This window comes from Perca fluviatilis, chromosome 1 (assembly GCF_010015445.1).
Source record: "Perca fluviatilis chromosome 1, GENO_Pfluv_1.0, whole genome shotgun sequence".
NCBI classification, from domain to species: Eukaryota; Metazoa; Chordata; class Actinopteri; order Perciformes; family Percidae; genus Perca; species Perca fluviatilis.
In genome coordinates this window covers 36,091,857-36,118,898 of record NC_053112.1, presented here as the reverse complement: position 1 = coordinate 36,118,898, position 27,042 = coordinate 36,091,857, and the positions used below count along the sequence as shown (strand labels likewise).

The 27,042-nt window shown below is 42.5% G+C and overlaps 1 protein-coding gene across 1 annotated transcript; it reads left to right on the top strand.

The window, feature by feature from the left end:
* Positions 1–1,040: 1,040 nt before the first annotated feature.
* abcc6a (ATP-binding cassette, sub-family C (CFTR/MRP), member 6a) lies at positions 1,041–26,966 on the top strand. The gene is made up of 31 exons (XM_039815196.1): positions 1,041–1,647; positions 4,566–4,742; positions 4,866–4,991; positions 9,816–9,953; positions 13,026–13,148; positions 14,278–14,339; positions 14,466–14,597; positions 15,867–16,073; positions 17,326–17,503; positions 17,715–17,876; positions 17,973–18,065; positions 18,619–18,822; positions 19,247–19,393; positions 19,530–19,617; positions 20,172–20,241; positions 20,330–20,456; positions 20,554–20,730; positions 20,816–20,983; positions 21,195–21,378; positions 21,503–21,587; positions 21,672–21,789; positions 21,960–22,167; positions 22,283–22,593; positions 22,896–23,095; positions 23,310–23,436; positions 23,695–23,796; positions 23,925–24,071; positions 24,202–24,360; positions 24,523–24,689; positions 24,814–25,008; positions 25,538–26,966. The coding sequence occupies exons 1-31, from the start codon at positions 1,606–1,608 to the stop codon at positions 25,644–25,646; spliced, it is 4,533 nt and encodes a 1,510-aa protein (XP_039671130.1). The 5' UTR covers positions 1,041–1,605; the 3' UTR covers positions 25,647–26,966.
* The last annotated feature ends 76 nt before the right edge of the window (positions 26,967–27,042 follow it).

Below are 27,042 nucleotides of genomic sequence, written 5' to 3'. Positions count from 1 at the left end.
CTTTACTGTTTCTTCGCTGATAAAATGGCCACAGAGTTTAAAATTTAAAGGGGAACACCACCTAAATTAAGAATTCCAATATGGCCTCAAGTTCAATCAGTATTTGTGAACATGAGCTACTCTCTCTCTCTCTCAAAGCCAGAAACCAGAGAAGTAATTGTAATGTCATCAAGTATAAAGTCTGTTCCATAGACAACGAATGGGATACTGATTGTGGATTTGTTTTCTTTTTTATACCCAAATGATCTTTATTCTATTATCGTGTTCTCCGATCTGAAACAGAAAATGTTCCCATGTAACATTCCCCGTGGTGCTCTCAGTGTCATCTATAACATCTTTCCCAATTCATTCTCTATGAGCAGTTTACTTTATACGTGATGACATCACGAATTTGAGCTTTAGCCCTCCAGTTTAGACCATAGGAATACCATGTATGAATTTTGAAAATGGGCGCACTTCCCCTTTAACCCCTCTTTAATTCAACATGACACTTTGTGACAAAGTTGCGTGATGATTTCACATTTTCCGATTACAGTGCAAGTTTCAGTCTAATACGATGACCTATTAACCAAATGTGTTCTCAACTCTTCCTATATCAGCAAGTAGTTTTGCAATACATGGAAGTGCATGTGATGCTTTGTGCCATTGATGTGGCTTCACATTTTCCACTGAAACTTTGGACTGAAAAACATAATTTTGTGACTCACGCAGTATGTCGATCAGGGGCTTCCACGCATACATGCTAATATGTTAAGCTTTGCATCGTGCTGGTGATACATACTGTATGAATAGCTGTCACACAACAGTGACTAAGGGTTGGTATTATCCTGGATTTGAGTTTAGTAAAGGTATTTAAAACCACGGCATTTGTCTAAATGTTGCTGGTCTCAGTTTAAAAGGTATGTATGTGCACAAACAGACGCTGTGAGATGACGGTTTGGGATGTGGGGAAAAGGGGGGAAGAAGGGTTGAGAAAGGAGGTAAGGGGCAGTGAGTGAAAGTGGGAGGAGTGTGTCTGGGTGTGGGACTGTCATCCCATTGAGGGGAGTAGCTGTGGTGTTTTGATCGAAATCCAGCAGATGTGGGAGAAGAGAGAGAGGGAGAGAGAGAGAGGGAGAGAGAGAGATATTTCCACCCACCCAACAAGGAGACACACTCATAAACAGCAGGCAGACGGAGTGAGATTCAGAAAGACACAGGATCTTAGGGCAGCAGCAGTTCAAACAGCGAGGCAGACAGAAACTGAGTTTCATTGAGAGAAGATGTTTTATTAAAGGGGAGGAAAAGTCACGCAGACATACACTCAAACACATACATAGACACACACACACACACACACACACACACATACACTAATAAACAGAGCGTGCCACCCAGACAGACAGGTAGGAACCAGCTAAAGCCAAGATTTACCATTAGCTAGAGAGGAAAAGTCTAATAAGGACACACATACTAAACTCTTTCTCCCCACATCTCACACCCTCACACACACACACATACACACACAAACACATACTGGTGCTAAGTGTGTGCTATCCAGTGTGAGGAGCAGGGCTGATCGATCCCAAGAAGTGGAGCATCAGGGAGGAAGGAGCAAGCGAGTGGATGGATGCCTTTTGCAGACTTAGCGGCCTGGACCCTCTATGGGTGAGTTTGTTATGTGTTCGCTGACCCTGGACTATTTCCTGTGTGTGTTTGTGTTTCTTCGCCAAGAACACATCATGTAGAACCATATGTAGGTCAGTTATAAAGAGTTTGATATTTTGGGTTCCTCAGGCAAGTTTTTATTGTCACAAAATGCATGCTCATTTGATATATATTTTTTTGATATAAGCCAATATTAATTGGTAAATGGTCATGCACAAGTTTGTTTTTGTCTTTCTGAGCCTGCATTATGAGCACCCACGGTTGTTGTATGTAAATTTAAATGCATGACACATTAAGATAATTTTGACAACTTTTGCTCACTTACTCCTGTTAACTTGTTTAATAGTCAGCATTGATCGATTTAGGGGTTAATGCAATTAGCATTGGCCACATTAGAATGCTGTTCTTGTGTCCTTGTCCATCAACTATGCTGTTCATTAGCTTTCGACAGGTTTTTACTGTATATTACTAACAGAATTAAACAATAGAATAAAAAATAATAAGCTTGTGTGCAGAAGAGGAAGTGGGGGGAGAGTGGGTCAAGCTAAAATGTTAGCTGGCAGCACTAAGCAGTACAGGAAGAAAATCACCATAGCATATGCGTCGCTGACCTTCTCAGTTTGCAGCCTGTACGCATGTGAGTGCATTAGAAATCTAATCTAAAGCAAGTCTGAATGGGAGATTTTACCTTTGATGCGTGTCAGAGTTGCGTTTACCGTCACTCTGCTCTGTGATTCAGCACAGTGAGATGCTGAGAGGTGGAGATGCGTCACACTAAGTGAGCTGTTGTTGTTGGAAAGGCTTTTTAGTCTCGTACATGAGCAAACCTCCACATCTAAATCCCGGCTCAAAGGATGGCCGCAGTCCAGCTAGAATGTCAAAATTATTAAATGCACTCGCTCTCAACTTGCCTCTTTCTTTCTCAGTTTTTGCTCCTGCAAAAGCTCAAAACAATGGCTATCAAACTTTGTTGAGAGAAAGTGAAAGTAAACTGAGTGTTAGCTCATGCAGGTCTCTTTGCCACAAAGGTTCAGAGGTGCAGATGTGATGTTCTCAGCCATATTGCATTCATCACAAAAAGGATGTTTTACGTAACAGCTGGCTGCAAAGTGCTTTCAGTTATTAACTGTAGTAATCAACCTTTCGCATACTTTTGGAACAGCATCATTCGCACAGCCCTAGGGTAGAGATGTTGATATGGCTTTAATACTGAACTGAACTTGCAGCTCAGCAGTAGAGGTTTGATCCACCTATGCATGCAAGCTTTTTAGGGTGGATAAATTTGAAAGGGGCCAAGTTAGGAGCTAGCAGTGTACTTTCCTCTTAAATCGAGCCATCCTGTAATTTGATAAAAAACAAACAGGTCAAAGTCAAGGGGAAACTGTCAGGAAAGTGATCAATGCCTTCGGAAATTACAGTGTCCTTAGTTCATACACATCACATACTTACATTAGCATAATGCTGTTTTGCTCACAAGCCAGTGTAAGATTTCATTAACTCGTTATGAGCCACTGAATTGCTCTGGATCTCTAGCAGATTTGCAGCACAGTAAAAAGTCTCTCCCACTTTTCACATCGCTGTGTTTGTCAGGTAAAAATAGACACCTTGCAGTACCTCAGCTTTTGGCATCTACTAGTTTACTGCAACCACTTCAGCCAAGGGTGAGAAACAGCATAAGTACTGAGCAAAATGCACAAGAAAGTGCTTGGAGGTGGTTTGACAAGTTGGATTTCTTACATAAAAGTGTTCTGTTCATCCGCCTGCCACTGACCTCAGGAGTCAGAAGGGTCTGCGAAAGTAGCCTCCCACTCACTGCCTCTCAAGAGATTCATCACTTTAATGGATTTTGGTACATCAGTGCTCACAGAGACCACTAGTATAACAAATGTGCAAAATGGCGTGTTCATTACATAACCTAAACCACCTATATTTTAAAGCGTTAAGTTGGATTTTTTTTTGCGACCCTGTGTGATTCGAAAAGGTAGCCTACAGTCAGACCATGATTCAGACCCTTGTGGCTCCAGAGGTTGGAAACAGTAGTGATTGCTAAACGTGAATTAATCACTACTCATGCTGAGACATGCTGCCCGCAAGAGTCTCACCTGATGTGGTTCACCGGCAGAGCTGCGTTACATAATGATCCTGCAGCTGCCACCGATTGTGGCCTCTGTCCCTCATCCCAGTTGGGACTCTACCAGCAGGGCCAGACTACTCCGCCATGCGAGAAGCTTTAAACCACTTCCTGTGGTGACTCCGCAGGGCAGCCTTGTTAGCACAGCCAGACACCCTGCCCCTCATTAGGCCACTGAGGTGATAAACAAGGGAAGCAAGACAACAACAAGCCACTTAGCCCTTGGTGTCTGTGTGTGTGTGTGTGTGTGTGTGTGTGTGTGTGTGTGTGTGTGTGTTGTGTGTGTGTTGTTTTTTTGTTTTTTTTTTAAAGACAACCTATCCTGCCTCTCCTGCTGTTACATAATCACAAACGTTTGGCAGCATTTGCCCAACACACCTCGTCTGCAGGGACTTTTATTGTTTATAGGCTTCATTATTAGTATAATCCTTGACCTCACATTTTAATTTGTGTTGACAGCTTACATTGTCCTACTCAAATTAGTAAAACAAGCCAGAGACGTGGTAAAAAAAAAAAGAAAAAAAAAAACTGAATCAGCTTTTTAGCAAAAGGAGGCCTCTTCCAACTCACACTCTGTCGGGATTGGGCACAGACACATTTTCTGTTGACTTGCTGTGGTTTTCACTCTCTGCTGCTTTGATGGATGAAAAGTAGAACCCGCAGCAAGTCTGAATTCTCTGGACTTGGCTCTCCCATGCTCTGTCTGTCAGATGATGGATATAAAGTCACACTGTGACTCTCAGGCATATTCTCTTGATCTAAACTTCTGACTTTATCTTTGTCGTAGGACTGGAACCGTACGTGGTACACAGCCAACCCAGACCTGACCCAGTGTTTCCAGAACACAGTACTGGTGTGGGTCCCCTGTATCTATCTGTGGTTGCTGGCCCCTTTCTACTGCCTTCACCTCTACTGCCATGACTGCGGACGCATTCGAATGTCCTGCCTCTGCACCGCCAAGATGGTGAGACTTGACACAGACTTTGGCCACTCTTCAGTTTATTGTTTAACAGAAAAGAAATCCATTGGCAAACGTGACCGTAAAGGTTCTCCATTCGTTCTTACATTACTCTCCTGTCCCGCTCAGGTGTTGGGTTTCCTGCTGGCCTCCTTTGGCTTTGTGGAGTTCTTCTACATCCTGCTGGAGAGGAGCCAGGAGATCCAGCAGCATATGGTCTTCCTACTCAGCCCCATCATACGCAGCATGACTGTGGTAAATACTGTGACTCTTTCCTGATTTTGATCTTCTTACCCATGTCTGTCATTTGAATTTCATGAATTTTTTTGAGCTGTAAAAGCTTCTAACCTTGTGTGACACATGCATTAGTGCATCAGTGAGCAGCATCCTGCAAAGTGATGAATCTATAGATCAAGGTCCATCTTCAACATGGATATTGGCTTAAGTCAGTTTGTAAACTCATCCACCTGAAACAACTAGTCCATGTACTGTGTGTGTGTGCGTGTGTGTGTGTGTAGTTCGTTACTTTAAAGCAATTTCACAAGTTTCTAGAGATAAGCAAACGGAATGTGCCCTGTCATTTGTCCCTGATCAAGTTTTAAGAGGTAATGAAATGAGCGAGCGGAAGGACAACACATAGTGAATTCCAAAAAGTCATGCAATTTTTTTGTGAGTAGGGTTAGTAAGTTTTACAGAGTCCCATTGCATCCATGGTGTGCGTATGGAAAAAGCTTTAACTATTGAGCCATGCAACTGATTTGTAGCTCAAATCGCACATCTGACATCGCTCCTGCGTTGCTCTGGGTAACAGAGAAGTTTGGGAATATTTTAGCCCGTGTCCTGCTGGCTCACATGTCAATGTGCAGAAAAATGAAAGAATATATAGTCTATGTACCGTATGTTGGCCAGACACTGAGGTGCAAAGATGCATATCCAGGGATAGATTTATAGTGCTGCAGGCAATGCAAATATTACACCAGCCTGTAAATGCCGCCAGTATTTGACCACCACTCATCAGGCTGCAGAGTACATGTGTAGTGACATCAGCTACTGTTTGATGTGGAATCGGTGTACGTACATACGTGCAAAGTTTAAATACAAAGAAAAATGTTATGGGTAGGTGCTGTGCAAGTGGGAGACCATATATAATAAAGAAAAGACAGACAGACAAATATTTCAGATGTTTTTCGATCTTTTCCAAAGTATATTATGTTGTTTTCCCCACATCATTGCCACTGCGAGCCAATTAAAGTATATACTATAGGGGGACAGACAGTGTTTGCCCAGTGAAGTTTATTGAATCAAGTTTTTCATTGATGCTTATCCAATCATTTAGTTGCATGCAAATGAGTTGTTCAGTAGTGGCAGTGCCTTGACTAATCATGTGCTTGAAATCAAGCTCATTTGAATCGCTTCCAACCTTTTCGTTCATCTTAAAACAAACACACACACACACACACACACACACACACACACACACACAAAACCACCAAAGGTGACAAACACAATTGTAGCCTCTGTTAAACCTAATTACATAGAAAGGTTTGGGCTTTATATAGGCTACAGGTGTGCTGTTGGACTGGAAGTTCTGAAGCCAGTTCCTTCTTTGAGCACCATTGTTCTGACCAAAACTGTATTTAAGGTGCAACGTGTTTAATTGCAATGCAGAAAGGAAGAAGAGATAAAGGACAAAACATTCATCAAATTCACCTTGGAATAAGAACCTTATGTTTTAAATAAATAAAACCATACCCAAAATCCATAGTGTGCACGTTGATTTTCTCAAGTCTGAGGAAAAAACGGCTCACACAACTCAAATGTTTAGATCAAAATCAGACCTGTGCAGATTTATGCAGTCTAGATCTTTCATTTTTACAAATGTTGTTTGTCTCTTCTCCCTCCAAACATCTTGGGTCTAGAGTGGCATGTATAGTGGGCTATAGAACATTATTTATAGAAGATAAAGTCTAGTGTGCAATCAGAGAAAGGTTTTCAGTGGCTTGTGTTGATGGAAACAACCCAGAATGTTTCTCAGAACATCGATCCCACTCATTGTCTGCAGATTTTAAATGTTTAACTGATGAGTAGGAGCAAACTGAAAAAGGGGTGCAGCTGACAACATGGGTGGCAAGGCAAGTTTAAAATGCTGTTTATCCTGAGCAGGAGTGATGTAAGAATTATAATGCAGTACCAGGGCACTGAGTCTGGATAGGAAGGGTTGCTGTAGCCAAGTGAGCTGTATAGCTTTACCCACAAAGCTTCCTCTCTCTGCAGCCTTATACAGGTGCTGCACAGTCTCAAGTCAGACAGCCTTGCCCAACTGTGGTCTTTTCAGACTCCTGAGCAAATAGCAGCACGTTTAGGTAAAAATACACTAAGACGTCCCTTGTATCAAGGGATATATTTTAAAAATAGGTCATTTATTTTGAGGATATCATTTATCAGACCAAGGGGACAGACAACAAACATCTACTGAATCCGATTAAGATCGTGTCACCAATCTTTAAATCTACTTGCCAGGCCTATCTGTGTTAAAGGATATCATTTTCATTTTTTCTGTGCTGATTGTAGCCACCCACAACCACCACCACCCGTTCCATGGGTGCAGGCCTGGAACACTGTGCTCTTGTTGCTCTGACTAACTTGTTTTGTTGCCCTTCAACTTAAGTTAATGTATGGGAACATTTTTCAGCCCACGAACGAATCATGGTTACTATTGATGAAAAGTACTCTCATGACACTGACTATAATCAGCAATACCATGACGTAAACGTCCTATTCCTTCCCCAGCACTGCACACTTCCCATGTAATTATAAGGTAGGGGTTTGATTCAAGGCTCAGTGATGGACTTAGTTCCACCCACTGACTTCTACAAACAGATGGGCTTATGGTTTGCAGCAATATGGCAAGTCAGAGTGGAAGGCTAGGAATAGGAGGGTCCTTGCCCTCAGATGCTGACCCAGGGTCAGCTTTACGAACCCCTCACTTATGTTTAGGCTTGGTAGGGGTGGATGCAGCCTCAACCTCATCATCAGTTCAGGACATAAAGTACCAGCAGTTGAGTACATTAAGTTCTTACCATGGGCTTGGTGCTGCTGACTCCCATAGAATACTTGAGTTGATCAAAACTAGGATATGAAATCAATGTGCAGCATTGGAACCTTTTTAAGCTTTTAAAAACAGTGTTTTTTGGTAATGATCAAGTGTTGTTGATTGATTTGAATACTACTTAAAGCTGCAGTTATCTATATTTTTAAACCAACAATGGATCAAATGACTATGTGTAATGGAAAATGTATTGCTCATAGTGATGAAAACACAGATAATTATCGCTGACTCTGCAGTTCCCATCAGCTCTACAGGATTTTTTTTTATAGCGTCTTTCAGCTCATTGCGTTGGTTTTAGAGCCTCGACCTTGTTTCCAGACACTGAGACATTTTAAAACCTTTTTTAAAAACCTCTGAAAAACATCCACTGTATGCTACACGCCCAGCACCAAACAGCAGACAGACAAGGTTAGCAACTGGTAAACATAGTGGAGCATTTAGCCACGTATTTCATTCAGGAGTTTGTAGAGACCAAATTAGAGCTAAAAGAAGAGTGAATATTTGACTCACATAAACTATAATATAAACTATAAGGAGATAGTAATTCATTATTTACAGCTTGTTGCATTCCCGCCAAGTGGCCAAAATCAATGAATGCAGCTTGGGTTGAAAACTAGCCATGTAAAATAGTGTAAGTAAAAAGCAACTCAGTTACTAGTACGTTGAGTACTTGTAATTAGGACTTCTTCACCTCTAAAGCACATCCAATTCTTGAACGTTCACAAGCTTTGAGTTGGCATGGTGTCCCTGTGTTCGCATCCCCTCTATAGGTGTGCTTTTGGCTCCAACATCCAGTCAGGTGGACTGGAGACTCTAAATTCCCCATAGGTATGATTGTAAGTGCCTTTCTGTCTGTATTCATCCTTCAAGTGTGTAGGAAAAATAAATGAACAAAAGAACAAATAATCAGTGTGTCACCACAGCAAGTAAGCGTGAACCCTGTATGTTGTTTACTGTATATCCACCGGACCACATAAACATGTTCACCCTCTTGGCCACCACACAGAAATCTGTACACGTCTCCCCCCATAAAATTTATAAGGTTGTTTATGTGAAAAACTTATATAATGACCAGGCCGCTATGGTTTATAACAGGACAGTACTGTGGCTCATCCCGAAGTAACCAATGTGGTACTCCTTATGAAACCTAAACCCGCTTTCTCCCCACTTGGTGATGAGCTGGCATGACAAAGTGACGTCTCACTTGGCCAACCACTCAGAGAAGGACCAATTATATCGTGGTTCAACGGCAGATGCATGACTCCTCTGAGTACAGACAGCCACGTTCAAACACTGAATCAGGCCTATTTTTGAAACATCACGGTATAGTTTTTTTTTTTTTTTTTTTTTTTACAGAGAGTGTATAATAAGTTTAGGCAATGTGTATAGGGCATCCGGCATATCATACATGTGTAGTTTCCTTATTGGCGGAAGTCAGCCAGATCACATCTGTGGCTGCGGCCAGGAAAATCCCAGAAACCCAAGTTCTTTCTCAAAACCACCATTGGCTGCATTAGAGCAGAATAAATCTGATTATACCCTCTTTGCTCTGTTAAGAAACGTCGGCATCTAATGCAGGAGAAATGGTGCTTAATTTTTCTTTGACTGAAGTAGCACTGAATGGCATTTTGGAATGAAGTCTTTCCCAGAGCAACAGAGCAGCTCCATCTTTACTAAAAATTCACCACAAAAAGAAAAATAGCTTGGTTCGAAGTTTAGAACTGATAGTAACTATCATAAAACGCTCATCGGTATGTCAACAAGATTTCATGGAGTTCCAAAAAGGCAATTCATACATGGAAATCACAGTTTCCTGTCCTAGTTGTGTCCTTGTTGAGTCACTCCAGGTTGTTGGTGTCACAGATTTGAGTGCTTTCTGGCTCAGGGATAGAGTTGTTTCCTCTCCTCTGCTGTAAGAAGCCTGCCTGTGAACTCGTAAATTAAGTATTTCTGTCTCTCTCTGTCTCTAGATCTTGGCCTTATGCATCATCCAGTTGGAAAGAATAAGAGGCTGTCGTTCCTCTGTATTCCTCTTCCTGTTCTGGGTCTTGGCTGTTGTCTGTTCCCTGGTGCCTCTCAGAGCGAAGATCCAGCTGGCCATGGATGAGGTATGTCTTTAGCTGATTAATGAATATGAAATTTGAACACTATGTCATGCCATTTATTAGAACTATGATCACTGTGTCCTACTGTATACATAAACACATGATGCTGTATATTCCAAGCATCCAAAAGGAATAATTCGGAGCGAAAGTGAATGTGTTTGTCAGGGTTGAACTCAGTGAACTTGCAGTGTAAAAACAAGATGCAGGGATATCTAATCAGGTCCACTCCTACCCATGGTCTAGACGCAAGACTCCAGCAGCACAGCTTGAGATATACCCTGTGTCAGCAGTTTCTGTTTCATCCCCCAATTTCAACCAAGGTAACCGAAGGTTAACCAAGTGTTGGAGAATGACACTGCCAATTCTGGTCAAGTCTGTGTGTGTTTAAGTTTTTCTTTTCTTCCAGCGTGTCATGTCAGACACTGCAATCATTGTTGTATGGGGTAAGTTTCTATTTAAGCGCACGCAGCCCTGGGGCAGTCGCATTTGCATTTCTAAAAAAAACACACAAACACACGCATCCATATTTCTGTTTTATCGTCCTCAGTGTGACATTCCCACACTGCTTGGGGGAGAGTAATGATGGCCCTGGGATAAATGCTGGTGAGACATGGCAGCCCAGGGTCAGACCAGAGGAACGTCAGCGCTGTGTTTATGGGCCTACACTGCTGTAAACACAGCCAGATGGAAATCTATGCATCCGCACATAATGCGAGGCCATTTAGAATTTAGACACAGATGTTTTCATTTCATTGAACCACACGCGTGCACATAGGATAGGTGACCACACATATATTTCTCAACCATATACATATCCAGATCTTGATTAACCAAATTCATATGGTTGTTGTGTTCATCAATTTCTCTAAAGATTTTATTACCATCCAGCGTCTTTTGTTTGGTCATGGGAGTTAACAGTACAATTATAAATTAGGTAGACTGACAGGAAATGGTATGCAGCAGTGTCAGATTTGCAGAAGATGCAGTCAAAGTTGGACTGGAGATAATGAAGGCAACTACAAAAAAAAACAAGTTTTTAGGAGCCAGGACTGTTCACTGCACCCTAAAACCAATAAAACAAAAGAAAGTTCTTACTTAAGTTAAAGCTGATAACTCCTGTTGAAGGAATAGGTTAGTTAGACATTTGGAAGAAAACTGCTCATTCTCATTCTTCAAGAGTTAGATGAGAAGAATTCTACTGCTCTCCCATCTGTACGGTAAATATGAAGCCCACCGCTAGCTAAATAAGCTAATTAGCTTAAAGCTGGAGTGTGGGACTTCTACATATGAATGACCATCCGTTACATTCAAGTCCTTATTCATATAGCTAGGCTACTGCGCTGTTGTGTCTGTGGCGACATTACCGCACTGGCGGAAGATTTACGTCAACCAGCCAGAGCTGAAGCTATGGTAGAAAACATAAGAAGTATCCAAGAAACGTATCAAACCACTTGGTGAATAAAAAAAATGTTTTTCCTGATGGGCAAGGGAGATGGGACCTCTCTTATGCAGGCATACATCATAAGCACGCACCAACAGTGTTTGTGCATTTACTCCCACTGCCAGAGAGGGGAGACAAAAGTTCCGCACTCCAGCTTTAACTTAGCACGAAGACGGGGAAACGGCTAGCCTGGCTCTGTCCAAAGGTAACAAAATCTGCCTACCATCACCTCTAAAGGTCACCAATTAACCATAAAAACTTGTACAAACAACACTTTTGTGGTTTTACTCGTCACTTTTTTTGTACAAATTGAACAAACAAGATATGATGTGTTAATTTGTGAGTTTTTGAGGTGCTGGTAGGAGGGTTTTTATTTCTCTGACCTTTGGACTGAGCCAGGCTAGCTGTTTCCCCCATTTGTAGTCTTTGTGCTACGCTAAGCTAAATGGCTGCTGGCTCTAGCATTATATTCGACAGGTGTTTTTGTATATGTGTTAGGGGTACAGTATGTCATGTAGAATGTTTTAGTATATATGCTGATACCTGTACTATTACAGGACATTTAAAAAAAGGTATTTTTTTTATCTTGTTATAGATCTAGAACAAAGGTGTCACAGCACATAATAATAATTGTAAATATGTATAAAGAAAGTGTCTAATTCATGTTGCAGCATTGCAAGTTGACTGAGTTCATGTTTGTGGACCATTGGCCATTCATAGTCGCTTGACCTACATTTTTCCCACCCACTCTCTGACCATGACCCTGTTTTTCACTGTGTGGCCGGATCCATTTGGCCCCTTCATATCTCCTTTCTGGGCACAGCATAACATATTCAGAGAAAGTCGTTATACTGTTTACTATGGCTCTGACTTTCATGCAAACCCATTCTGCTGCACAACAGACTGTCTGTGGCAGCAGCCCCGACCCAGTGGTTAACAATGCCTCTGCCAAACCCCAATTTCTGTACGTCAAGAATAACATGCAAGTCTTACGTTTAACAAAACTCTTTGAGTAGTTAATATCGCAGCTGCACGCTTGATTGAATGTAAGGGTGCTGGTTTGTAAAACCACAATCTCCCTATTTACAGATACGGGCTCTTAGCGTGACTGAGAGGCAACTTTAACTATGGCTTCATTTATAAACGTACGCCATTAAAGACTTTGGGGTTTTCACTGATTTAGTTTTAAGGTCTAAAATAATCTTTATTGTGTTTGTGATCTTGGTGTATAAACCATATCCTCTGCTATACATTGTATAAGCATGGGAAAAGCCACGTAATGAATTTTCATGTTGTTGTGAAACTGCACACAAAGCCACTGTGAAGTAAAATGACGCTGTATGCCACAGGATGTTGTGTGATTTGTTAAGTAATGTTGAAAGTGATGAAACAACCAAAACACATTTTGATCCTGTTGAAAACCTTATGTCTTGTTTTAAGAACGCTGTTATTTTTCTGTGGCATGTGCACGGCCACAAAGGCAATTTATTGTGTCCCCAGCTCAAAATAAGAGTCTAACTTACGAAACTTGTCTGGAATAGTTCAAAACAAATAAACGGAAGGATCTCTTGCTAAAGACTGGTATTTTTCAGTCCTTTAGCAGCCCCCTTAATCTGTGCTTTCTTATTCCACAGGGCATTGCCTCGGACATCGTACGATATCTCGCCTTCTTCTCCTATTTCACAATCCAATTGGCCCAGCTCTTCCTGTGCTGTTTTGCTGACCAGCCTCCAGAGGGAAAACCCGTCTTGGAAAAGGTAGGCAGAGGAGAATGTATCCCACTTCCGTCAAAAACACCCCGATCCAATACCCAGGGAAGAAAAAGCCTGAGCAACTATCTTGTGGTTTTCAACTTTTGTTGTCAAGACATTTTTCCCTTTTGGAGGAAATGATGTGATTCACCTCCCTCCCTCCTTCCACTCTCACTTCACTGTTTTGGCTTCCTATGATGGGAGTGTGAATGTGTGTGTGTGTGTGTGTGTGTGTGTGTGTCGTTGTTCTCCTGCATACCATCAACGCCAACTCACTCACTTGCGTTGGACAACATCATGACCGCTGCTGCTGAGTCCGTGACCACACAACAGCACATCCGTTACTTAATACAGATCTCACCATCTCATCAAACATTAGCCTGACGACACTTTGTCAAGCTTGAAATAGCAAGTAGATTCCGGACAGCTGACAGGTGAACGAAAATGAGTTTCTAATCAATCAAACAGACGTGTGACGTCATATATTTCCCTGGTGATAAACAATCAAAATAGCTGGAAAAGTCCCTAAGAACCTCTTGGCCGGTGGTGAGGAGGCTGAGGGTACAGAAGCCGCAGTCTGGCGTGGTGGACACACCCATTGGTCGGTCCTTGGTGTGTCCACCTCGTCTTCCTCCACCTCCTCCTCCTCTCCGCCCCAAGCTCTGGTTATAGTTACTCACAGGAAGAGAGGAAGTGAGGGGACGAAGAGCGAGAGCGCTGGTAATGAACAGAGCAAACACTCTGGTGAGGGGGTGGCAGGGTGGAGAGATGCCATAAGGAATGCGTGAGAGGACAAACTTTCTGTGTGTCTGCATGTGTTTGTGTCTATCCACTTGTTGGACAATTTGTGATGACACATTTCCGCTCTGTCTGCACCAGACCTCAAAACGTCATCTTCCCCATGCGCTAACACTGAACTCTATTTATCGTGTCGTGTGGGAGTTCATGGCCTCTACTCCCCACAATGGACCACCTGACCGTACACACATTAGCATCATTAAACACACTCCTCACAAGTGCACCATTCAACCATCAACCAACGGCCTCTGTGAAGCTGTGTATGTCTCGAAAGCCTTAAAGTGGTGAAAGATTTACTGCGAAAACAACACTAAGTCTGGTCTTTAATCTGTTGCAGAATCCCTGTCCCGTAAAAGATGCCTCTTTCCTGTCAAAGATTCTCTTCTGGTGGTTCACTGGGTAAGATGGTTCTTTAAAAACCTCTCATTTTTTGCCTTTCGGCTGACTCACTACAGCAACAGTTTGTACTTGTTTACAATAATATGTGTTTTGTTGACGATTATATGTATGAATCATCCTCCTCAGGCTTGTTGTGAAAGGATATCGCACCCCGCTGGTAGCAGAGGATCTGTGGACCCTGAGGGAGGAAGACACGTCGCACAAGATCATCTCTGACCTGGAAGAGGACTGGACGGATGAATGTGCCAAACTTCAAAAGTGAGACCACTTGATGATTGATGTCTGTTTGTTTAACGTGGTACCCCAGCGAATAGGTGTTTTACTTTCATAAAGTTGGGAGACTAACAAAAGACTAGATTAAAGTCTAAATTTAAGAGACTAAACAAGACTACGAGTCTACAACCACTGAAACTGCTCTGTGCGGCTGTACTCAGGTTCAGCTGTGCTTTGAGCTAAATGCTACCATGCTCACAGTGACAATGCTAACTAAGCTTAGTTTAGTGTATTAGCATGCTGACATTTCCTAATTAGCACAACACACAAAGTAGAGCTGAGGCGGATGGGAATCGTAATATTTTTGCAGGTATTTGGTCAAGTTCCAAAAAACACTACATTTCCCATAATGCAACCAATAGCATTATTTTAGTTTGACCCTCTCTGCCTGATTAACACATCCGTCAATCAAACTCCATCAAACTCCTTTTAACACAAACTTTGTTAGGAAGTTTTGGTCTCCAATAATCCTGATGACATCATAACCCTAATGACATCATGGGGTTACTAGACTTTAGAGATCTCCATCCTAAACCCACAGAATACATTATATGGAGTACTACAACATCTTGTATTTCAATGATATGTAGTACTAAATAGATTTTTAGCATACAATCTGCCGCTTTAATGAGCCCTGTGACTGGCTCCTTAATCCTCTATGTTTATTAGCAAATAGTTGTAGCGTGAAGAAACGTGCAGAAGACAAATATTCACAAAGAAAAGACATGTGCCCAATGCACACATCGTCTTTCATGTTTTCCCTGTCTTATATGGCTATTTTGACATAGGCCTGTAATCCACAATTTAGTGTCTGGCTATTGTCAAAGATTGACAGCCAAAGAATAAATTCCATTTTATTGCAATGTGGTCAAACGTCAGCATGGTGCTGGCTGAATTAATGACCCGAGCAGAGCATGACTTAGCCATGATTGCGGCAAATTGAAATCTGGGACTGGGCTCAGAATAGGTCCAAAGAGGTCCCTTGAGGACATACAGTACCATAATGTCAAGACAAGAGCCCTGTGTCAAAGCTTGTTAACATGACCCAGCGCTTTGAAGATCCCTCGTTGACTCCAATAATTACGTCAGTGAAGCAAATTCTTGAGTACGCCAGTGATGGTACGAGTAGCAACAGAGGTTGTTTTTTTAACAGTCTGTTTTACATTAACGACTTGAAAGGCGCCAGCATCATGTTGGGGCATCTCTGCCACAGATGTGTAGTCTGTAACTGCGTGCGTTCTCTACCTCTGGCAGGCAGGAGAAGGACTTAGCGTCGGGTGTGGCGCTGGGGAGCAGACTACCAGACCAGGCTCAGCTCCTCAGGAAGCTGCAGAAGGAGCAGAGCTCTGGCTTCTTCCTACTGAGGGCGCTGGCACGCAAGTTTGGTCCATACTTCCTGACCGGTACCCTGTGTATCATATTCCACGATGCCTTCATGTTCGCCATCCCCCAGGTGCTTAGGTAAGACTTACAGGAAGAGTGCACCAACACCTAAATCTGCTCTCACCAGGAGTGCAATCTGGCAATAAAAAGCTGTGGTGTGATTTGCCAATGTTTGTAGATATTAGTGTGTACCTCAACCCAGTACCACGGAACTGTCTTGTTTGTGGTGCAGACAGCACCCAACATGGCAAGATCATTCACACGTTTGTTCGTTCTGCATGAAGATAGAAATCAGGCTGCTGTGCTTGATAAAAAAAAAAAAAAAGAAGTTCTCAATAAAACTGCTTATAAGAAGGTTGCTATCGCATGTAACCTTGTCATTATATTTGGAAAGAAATGTTGAGTTTTTCAAAAATAACTTTTTCATTGCTCCGCGTCCCACAGACCAAATGGCATTGCGTGCACTGTATTAAAGGAAAGCTGCAGCCAATATTTCCAAACCTCAGCTCAGAATTAAATTACCTGGATGGACTGCAGTCCATGGGTTTTATTGCGGTTTTTGGGTGGTGAACTGTCCAAATTAATTCAGAGATTTAAGTGAAATAGCTTATATTTCCAGATTGTGGGAAAAGAGATAGATAGAATGTGTAACTGTGTAAACAAGTCTTTGTTTATCACCTCAGATATCACCTTCATTGTCCTATTTTCAATGATTCGTGACTCAGATAATCAAACAACAACAGAAGCTGGCAGCAATGAAAACAGGTCATGGCTGACCAGCCACCCGCCACACAATCACACTAGCCAGACTGGAATGTTGTTGTTGCACAGCACAGAATCAGTGGAAGTGTTAATTACGGTCATGGAGCTGTGAGCAGGAAAAGTAGACGAGACCACAGGCCTCTGTGCTGCAGTAAGGAGGACAGGCGGAGAGGGAGAGGAGGCTCTAAATGGCAGCAATGCTGTCGGACCACAATAAGGGAGCCGCTGGCCAAGTGTGAGGGCAGCCTGGCCACAAGCTGAGCACTGTTGTGCAACCCGGGCTACTTTGTGCGGACCAGCAAGCCAGCAGCCACAGCAGTGCTCACGGCCATTGGTTTAAGGCACACAATGAAAGTCATGAAAAACACAGTAAAAAAAAATCATGTTGACAGAGTGAAAACCTGTCTGTGTCTGCTTTGATTTGTTTCATTCATTACTCTCCAGGGAAAATCATACAAAGAAATAGGGTTTTGATTCAGTATAGTCATGACTCTTACATACACACAAAAATTCAGGTGTGTGCAAACTACTGAAGATCCTGATTAAGTATGAATCCCTTCCTCCACAGTCTCCTTCTGGATTTCATGAGAGATGAAGACGCTCCGCTGTGGAAAGGCTACTTCTACGCCACTCTAATGTTCCTGCTGTCCTGTCTCCAGTCCCTCTTCAACCATCAGTACATGTACACCTGCTTCACAGTGGGAATGAGGGTGAAGACAGCTGTCATGGGCTTGGTTTACAGGAAGGTGGGTAAATCTGTATTCGTGGACATGTAGCCACTAACCTCAACTGCGTTTGAAATGGCAAACAAGAAAGCTGTCTCTCCTTCCAGACAGGAAAACAGTGTATGATTACCATCTTTTACCTCAGATGAATGATCGTCTGAAATCTTTACGAGGATGTAAATTTACACTGGACAACTGAGTGCTAAAATGTCTTTTTTTGTTGTGAATCCAGTCTTTGGTGATAAACAGCGCCTCCAGGAGGACTTGCACTGTGGGCGAGATTGTGAATCTGGTTTCGGCAGACACTCAGAAGCTCATGGACTTTGTGGTGTACTTCAACGCTGTCTGGCTGGCTCCTATTGAAATTGCTCTTTGTCTATTCTTTCTCTGGCAGGTATGTCCGAAATGTTTTCACATTGCTGCTCATTCGTGCACAGCTTCATTTTAACTGAAAGGCCCCTGACACCATTTCATTCTTTGTTTTATTTAGCATCTTGGCCCATCGGCATTGGCAGGAATTGCCACTGTCATTCTCATTTTTCCACTCAACGGATTCATAGCAAAGAAAAGAAGCAAGCTACAGGTAAAAGCAGTTACAGGAATCCTTCACACTTTTGCTTCAGTAGCCCTGACGCATCTGGCATGTTAGGTCAGGGATGCCACAGCTGGTTTAGATAGTGGCTGAAGAGCCGTGTGGGTGTTTGGCCTGGATGCTACATTCTCTCTTGTCCTTTTGATGTCTGCCCCATATAACGTGTTTGAAAAACAATGAAAGGAAAGGGTGGGCAGTAGGAAGACATAATTTTTCATTTCTTTGGAAAAGCAACAGACGGTTCTGTAAATTTGGATGCCAATTTAATCGAACTTGAGTCTTGAATGCAGTGACCGCATTCCTGGCCCTTTGTTGTTTCCTTGTCATAAAAATCATTTAAATGTAACAAGCTATAAATTCTTTCTGACTTAAACAAGTTCTATGATGTTCAGGAAAACTACTACAGCTGTAATAAGAGCGGACAAACCCATGTTCACAAATGCATGTATTTGCTTTGGTCTGGTAATTGTCTTTCCACTGTGCCGCAGTTTCAGCTTTGGGTAGCTTATTTTTTGATAATTAAACCTCTCTGTCTGGCCAACAGGAGATCCAAATGAAGTTCATGGACGGCCGCATCAGACTGATGAATGAGATCCTGAATGGAATTAAAATCTTGAAGTTCTATGCCTGGGAGAAGGCCTTCCTGGAGCAGGTTTTGGGCCATAGAGAAAAAGAGCTCAAAGCCCTGAAGAAGTCTCAGATCCTTTACTCCATCTCCATTGCATCCTTCAACTCCTCTTCTTTCCTGGTAAGAGCTCTAAACTGAAAGAGCTACTAATGAAAAGGCTGCATACAGACCTCAAACTGACAGTGTTTGGTTCACTGAGCTTTGTACAAGGTCAGTTAGAATGGTAGCTTGGCAACAAATGAAACAAAACATGAAAGTATATATTTGTGTTATATTTTTGTTTTTAAAGATTCATATCTTCAGTAGGAACAAATGGGCTTGGAGCTGAGTGCCACAGACAGGGCGGGGAAGTCAGAAAGAACTAAGAGACAGACTAAGGCATTGTTGTTGGTTTTGGTCTTTTCATGAGATACATTACTGACAATTAGAGACATTTAGAATAACCCCAGCCTTATCCTTTAAATTGTGTCTCTAAAGATCATCCATCACACACGTTCTTTCCTGTAAAGGTAACATTTAGCATCTTTTTTTTTTTCCCTTCAAGATTGCCTTCGCCATGTTCGGAGTCTACGTGACACTTGATGACAGGAACGTCCTGGATGCGCAGAAAGTTTTTGTCTCAATGGCGCTGATCAACATCCTGAAGACCCCACTCAGCCAGCTTCCATTTGCTATAAGCACAACCATGCAGGTCGGTGACGTTTTAACTTAATACGTGTGATTTCGCTGAGATGTTGTTTTTTTTAATCTTAGGTGCCTGATGGTATATGTTCATGCTCCCATATGATAGATATAGGTCAGTTAATTAACCACTGACTCTGTTTCAGGCTATGGTTTCACTGAGACGCCTGGGAAAGTACCTGTGCTCAGAGGAACTGAAAGGGGACAATGTCTCAAAGGCTCCATTGAGTTCTGGTAGGAACCCCACCCATGTATAAACGTTAACATTAAATGAATAAAGTAGTATTCTGCACTGTTTAATTTCTACAATTTGTTCCCCATACTGCTAAAATCATAGGCTGTCATAATCAATATAAGCAGACCGCAAGATTTTGTTGTTTATATGTGTGGAGTACCACAGCCTTGTATGGATCATATGCACTGTCACTTCCTGGGTCCCTGGCTGACTGGTAGACAGGGTAATTATAGGATGTTCCCATTTAGCGGTTGAACGTAAATCAAAGCATGAATTCAGACATATGATTCATAGAGAAATAAAAAAGAAAAATACTGCAGTTCTCTGTCTGTAATCTGTCAACACTTCCTAAGACAGCTTGTGAAAAAGCAACAGCTCTGTAATTTGTGTGATTAAGCAAATTTACTTGTAATTACGCCCAGGCTGTATTCTGACGAGTAACTTCAAGGGGGAATTTTGTTTTGAAAGTTTGCTCAGGTTGAAAGAACGTGTCCCGTCTTCAGTGTTTATTGCAGGTTTTGTCTATTTTAGTCAACCTTTCTTTCTTGTTTAGATGGGGAAGACGTGGTGATAGAAAACGGCACTTTCAGCTGGTCTGCAGAGGGTCCTCCATGCCTTAAAAGGTATGAGTTATAAAAAGAAACGAAATGACTAAATCTACAGTTAAAAACAAAGAGAAACTTACGGGACACTTTCTTTCTTTGTTGACAGGATCAGTATCCGTGTGCCACGAGGTGCTCTCGTCGCTGTGGTCGGACATGTGGGCAGTGGAAAGTCCTCTTTGTTGTCCGCCATGCTTGGTGAAACAGAGAAAAGAAGCGGCCGTGTCACTGTTAAGGTACTGAGCTTATGTTCCACGTGCAAAGTTCTATTCTTAGTTGTGGGTTTCATTTAATAAATTCTGACAGTCTCGCTTTTCACATCTGTCTCCACAGGGCTCTGTGGCGTATGTGCCCCAGCAGGCCTGGATACAGAACGACACAGTCCAAGACAACATCATATTTGGCCGTGAGAAACTGAAGACATGGTACCACCGGGTGCTGGAGGCCTGTGCACTGCTGCCCGACCTGGACATCCTACCTGCTGGAGATGCTACAGAAATTGGAGAGAAGGTATGGAAATGGAGAAATGGAAATTATATGAAGTTTTTCTTCAATCTGATTATATCTGAAATTTCAAATGATTATGTCCATGCAGGGACTGAACCTCTCAGGTGGGCAGAAGCAGAGGGTAAGCCTGGCCAGGGCTGTCTACAGAAAGGCCGATGTATACCTCATGGATGATCCGCTGTCTGCTGTTGATGCACATGTGGGTCAACACATCTTTGACAAAGTCATTGGACCAAAAGGAGTCCTTAGAGACAAGGTAATACATGTAACAAAGCCAATCCAGCTGCAAAGAGCCAAAACATGGTTTTACAATGCATAAACCACCTACAAGCATGTGGCATGTGCTATTGTTATCATAATATGGAAACCTCCAATTTGCTGACACTTTTGTTTCGAAGAAAGCCTCAATTTAGTATTGGATTGTGCTTACATACTATTTTTCTGACTTTCTGCGGCTTGCTATAAAGACCCGCATCCTAGTGACCCATGGGATGAGCTTCCTGCCACAGGCTGACCTCATCCTCGTTCTGGGGGATGGAGAAATCACAGAGAGCGGCTCCTATCAGGAGCTCCTCAGCCGCCATGGCGCCTTTGCTGACTTCATTCACACCTTCGCTAGCACAGAGCGAAAAGAGAGCGCCATACAGAGAGGTAAGAAACATTCAGTTAAAAAATGTACCATACAAATAAACTTCAGGACTAATATGTAACAAACATTCGTCTAGAAATGAATAATCACAATAAAAAAAATTTAAAAAAAATCCTTTTCTTGTAGCTGGTTCCAGGAGGTCCAATGCTCGTCTCAGCATGGTCGACTTCATGCCATTCTCCAGAGACCTGTCACAGGAGCAGCTTATTGGGTATGTAAACACACTCATAAATATGTTTGGCATCCCAAACATCTTTTTTACGAAACTGACCTCTGGCCTCTCCATATCCTCCAGGGGTGACACCACGAATACCAACCTGCAGAATATGGAGCCTGTGTCTGAAACAGACCAGGAACAGGTACCAGAGGACTTGGGCAAGCTAACTGAGGCTGACAAGGCCCGCACTGGAAGGGTATGTGAAAATTGTTTTTCCCTCTTCTCTAGTGGTGTGAAATTGGGCATCAGTGGCCCAAAAATCAGTTTTTGCAGGTTTAATGACCATAAAACATAAAATTGCTGATACAAACCAAGTTATCAAACTCCTTGAGATTGACTGCTACATTTTGTGTTGTTCTACAACAGGTGGCGTTAGCGATGTACAAGAAGTACTTCAAGACCATCGGCTTGGCCATCATCATTCCCATCGTCTTCCTGTACGCTTTTCAGCAGGGCGCCTCATTGGCATATAACTACTGGCTGAGCGTGTGGGCTGACGACCCTATTGTTAACGGCACCCAGAGCGATACAGACCTGAAACTGACCGTGTTTGGAGCACTGGGCTTTGTGCAAGGTCAGTTAGTTAGTTTGATGTATTCTGGCGGCTCAAACTCTACAAATGAACAGACGACATTGGTTGGTAAATGTTCGACTCTGATTTGATCCAACATCTTTCCCCTTCTCTTCAGGTATCGCCATCTTTGGTACGACTGTCGCCATCTCCATCTGCGGCATCATCGCCTCTCGCAAATTGCACACGGACCTGCTGATCAACGTGCTACGCTCCCCGATGTCCTTCTTTGAGTGCACGCCCAGCGGCAACCTACTCAACCGCTTTGCCAAAGAGATCGACGCCATCGACTGCATGGTCCCCGACGGCTTGAAGATGATGCTAAACTACGTCTTTAAACTCATGGAGGTCTGCATCATTGTGCTGATGGCGACGCCCTTTGCAGCCGTGGTCCTCCTGCCACTCGCTTTCCTTTACGCCTTTGTCCAGGTACATTCCCCCCCCCCCAAATGTTTCAACTGCCCACCAATGACTTTGATCTTTATTTTGTCTTTGAGAGTTTTGTGTTCGAGGTGGCTCAGCAAAAGCTGGGTCCCGTTATGGTGTGTTATTGGAAAGCTCCGGGCTCCAAAACCAACCCTGCTGATTTTGCCATTCACTTGTGTTTTGTTACTCACGTGCTGACATAGATGTTACACACATTCACTATGAATTATGGGAAAAGCCCTCAGCGCTCCCTCCTGGTTTCACTCATTAAAGCTGGTGTTTTACTTTTCCACTGTGGGCTACAGAGCTTCTACGTCGCCACATCCTGTCAGCTGCGGAGGCTGGAAGCCGTGAGCCGCTCGCCCATCTACACCCACTTCAACGAGACGGTGCAGGGCGCCAGCGTCATCCGGGCCTTTGGCGAGCAGTCCAGGTTCATTCTGCAGGCTAATGAGAGGGTCGACTTCAATCAGACCTCCTACTTCCCCCGATTTGTGGCCACCCGGTGAGATAATATGTGATTATAATATGCTTTCATTTCATTTATACATCCATTTTGCTCAGTTATAATTCAGGAGGGATGGTGATGATTCATAGCACCAAGAGTTGCTCTGGTTGCTTTATGTTACGTGGTTACATAAAAATGACTTCTGGCTTAAGTAAAGAGGACACATTTTGGTACTTGCCTGCCCACAGCTAAATCAATGTCACATCCACAGGTGGCTGGCAGTCAATCTGGAGTTTGTTGGTAATGGTGTGGTCTTAGCTGCTGCCATTCTCTCTGTGATGGGAAAAGGCACCCTGAGTCCAGGCATAGTTGGTTTGGCTGTGTCACACTCCCTACAGGTAAGAGGCTCTGCCCACAGCCACACATTCTCACACAGTAGTTCTGGACTTGTGCCAATACCCAACTCAAAGACAGCCAATTTCACACAACGCACAGCATTGTGGGACTTAACTCCAGTTGCATGCTGCATGTGGCAATTACAGGTCAAACTGGAAATAGTGGAATATAAATGCATTGCTTTGCTCAATCAGCAAATGCATTTTCAGTGCAGGAAAGAAAATGATTCAAAGTAAACCTCATTGCGTTGGATATTGCAGGTGACTGGAATCTTGAGTTGGATTGTGAGATCCTGGACTGATGTGGAAAACAACATTGTGTCTGTGGAGAGAGTCAACGAGTATGCTGAAACTGCTAAAGAGGTCAGCGTTCCCGCCGCACACACACATAAACAAATCACTGCTCAGGACATTTAATCCAACACTGTACAATAAGAAGGCTTTTTTTTTTTTTTAAATCTCTACTCACACTTTCTTGTTGTCCAATTCAGGCGAGTTGGAGTATCGAAGGCAGCTCCTTGCCCCTGGCCTGGCCCCAGAGAGGTACTATCGAGTTCCAGGACTACGGGCTGCAGTACCGTAAAGGCCTTGAGTTGGCTCTAAAGGGCATTACCTTGCAAATTCATGAAAGAGAGAGGGTGAGTCATCTTGTATGATAAAAACAGCTTGCAATTTAAACCAGTTTTAATCCTGGATGACTGAAATCGCTTGAATTGCAGAATTTATGTCCTACTTAAATCCTGACAAAAAAAAACTTTTTTTTCCCAGGTTGGAATTGTGGGTCGGACAGGAGCGGGGAAGTCTTCACTTGCCCTGGGAATCTTCAGGATCTTAGAGGCAGCAAAGGGAAAGATCTTTATTGATGGAGTCAACATCGCCGACATCGGACTCCATGACCTCAGATCACGCATTACTATCATTCCTCAGGTGTGAAAGCAGTAATAACAGAAGCTGAGGCCTGGCTTTCATCATATAAACTGTTTGCAATAGCTGCAATCCGTATTCAATAAGCCATTCTAAATTGTAAAAATACTCTTACCACTTTGGACCTTTTCGGTGATGAATAACATCTGCTGTCCTCTCTGCCAGGACCCTGTGCTGTTCTCAGGCTCCCTCCGGATGAATCTCGACCCCTTTGACACCTACACCGATGAGGAGATGTGGAGATCACTGGAGCTCGCTCACCTCAAAAACTTTATCTCTAATCTGCCTGATAAACTCAACCATGAATGCTCAGAGGGAGGAGAAAACCTCAGGTATGCAGATAGGACTGATTGCAATGTAGAAAGTCAGTCATCAATATATTATCATAGGGATATCCTCACAACGCTTCAGATAGAATATAATATAAGTGATTCTATCCCTCTCCTGTCTGTGTAGTCTGGGTCAGCGGCAGCTAGTGTGCCTGGCCAGGGCCTTGCTAAGGAAAACCAAGATCCTGGTTTTGGACGAGGCGACAGCTGCTGTGGACCTGGAGACAGACACACTCATCCAGTCAACAATCCGCACACAGTTTGAAGACTGCACCGTCCTGACTGTCGCTCACCGCCTGAACACTATCATGGACTACACGAGGTGCATCACAGTCGTACTAGTCAATATTTGGTGTTATTAAGTGGACTGACAAAACGGATTAATGATCATTTGGATTATCAATTATACATTTAAGTAATTTATCAAGTAAAATACTAAATATTTGGTGGTTACATCTACAGTTCTCAAATGTGAGGATTTGCTGCTTATATCTGTTTCATACCACTGTGACCTAAATACCTTTGGACTGTTTTACTGTTGGTCAGACAAAATAAGCCATGGAAAGGCATTACTTTGACTCTGGGAACCTGTAATGGGCATGTGTCTTTATTTTTGGCATTTTATAGACAAAACAATTAGGTCAAATTATATTATTTTGTGAAGAAATTAAGTCTTAGTTGCAACCCTACAATCACCTAACCACATTTAATCAATTGTTAATCACTTGCCCAGTTATAGGCCTGGACACCTCAAAATCGACAGCCTTTTTCCACACACACATATATGTTAGATCAGGTGTATGAAAAAATGCTGGATCTAAAACATGTCTTCCTCCTTTTTTTCTGCACAGAGTGATCGTCATGGACAGAGGCCACATTTCTGAGATGGACTCTCCAGCCAACCTCATCGCACAGCGGGGACAGTTCTACCGAATGTGCCGGGAATCTGGGCTGATCTAGGTCTTCATTGGGCTTCGTAGCATGGAGCTGGTGTCCAGCTTTACAGATGTGGCACCTTACTTGTGTGGCTCTCCAGCAAACGTTAAATCGGGCCATTCCTTTGTGGCAGCTCAAAGCGCCTCTCCATGAGGGCATTGTCAATGAATCCCAAGAGCAGCTGATCCTAGTCCCTATTTGTTGTTTTTTATCACACACAGACATGCTGTCCTAAAGACATTGTTAACCTCAGATGATGAACATTCAAAGGAAAGCTACAGTGGATTGTTGAGTCTCCATCCAAGCTATTAATATTGTATATAGAGCAGTGGAGTCAGTTTATTCCAAGGAAAGGATAAAGCCAAGAGTATCACAGATCTTAAGGATTTTCATTCTCTTTTTGAATGGGAGGCTATATTATTTTTTTAGTTTTTGTAAGTGTTATAAAGCACATGACATATTTTTTGATGTTGTCTCAGGCTTAAATGTTGATGTTTACTTACTTTTTTAGCCTAGTATACCAAAAAAGAGGCAATTTTGTAATTGTAAAGAAGAAGTTTATTTTGTCTCCTTGTCCCAGAAACTGGGACAGGAAATACTCTGACACACTAACCTTCAAAAGGTTCACCCTGGCAAACGCAGGAGAAGTGAGGTTTTCATTGCCTTCAAAATCTGAGCTAGAAGCAGCCAATGTGGAGTTTTATACGTCAGGGGAAAAAGGAAAACATTGAAGTGAGCCAAGACATTAGCAATCGTCCAACTATGTTGCGGCTGTTGTTTATTTCTGTCAAAGTAAACACATAAAAAAAAGTCAATAGAGACCTTGCTGGTCCGATTTAACCTGACGCTGGTAGTGAAAACCACCATGAATGAAGAGAATGCCTCTTCAAAACAATGGTGATATATCTCTGTGTGATTGTGTCTCGGCCTCCACCACACAACTCAGGCCATATGCAGAGAAGAATAAAATCAGAATTGTTCTTATGGTGCTGACATGACAGACTGTAAATAGTCCACATTGCCCTTTACTCTCTTCAAAGAAAGAACTCTATGATCTTTTCAAAGAGAAGAGGCATTTACTGTTTTTGTCTTACTGGTTTAGACAATATATTGTAAGAGAAACCCTATAGTTTATTTATGTCATATGACAAAGTGTATTAAGTGTCCTTAAGATTCTGAGGATTGTATGATATTTATACTTTTTTATAACAAGCTTGTTCATTTTTTTCACTTTTACTGTTAATGTACTGTCTTGTTCCATACACCATGCTGAATAATAAAATGTATTTGAATCTACAATATGGTCATGCTTGAAATCATGTCTTTGTAAATGAGTGGGAGGACAAGATTGTTAATTCAAATGCTTCCAGTGCTTTAAAAACACGTTTAAATAAAAATTATGAATGACCATATTTTGATG

Bases quoted from the DNA above. Each gene is read 5' to 3' on its own strand.
- abcc6a (XM_039815196.1), top strand. From the start codon at position 1,606: ATGGATGCCTTTTGCAGACTTAGCGGCCTGGACCCTCTATGG. The intron at 17,877-17,972 runs GTATGTCCGAAA...TGTTTTATTTAG, and splicing joins GTCTATTCTTTCTCTGGCAG to CATCTTGGCCCATCGGCATT. The intron at 23,437-23,694 runs GTAAGAGGCTCT...TGGATATTGCAG, and splicing joins CTGTGTCACACTCCCTACAG to GTGACTGGAATCTTGAGTTG.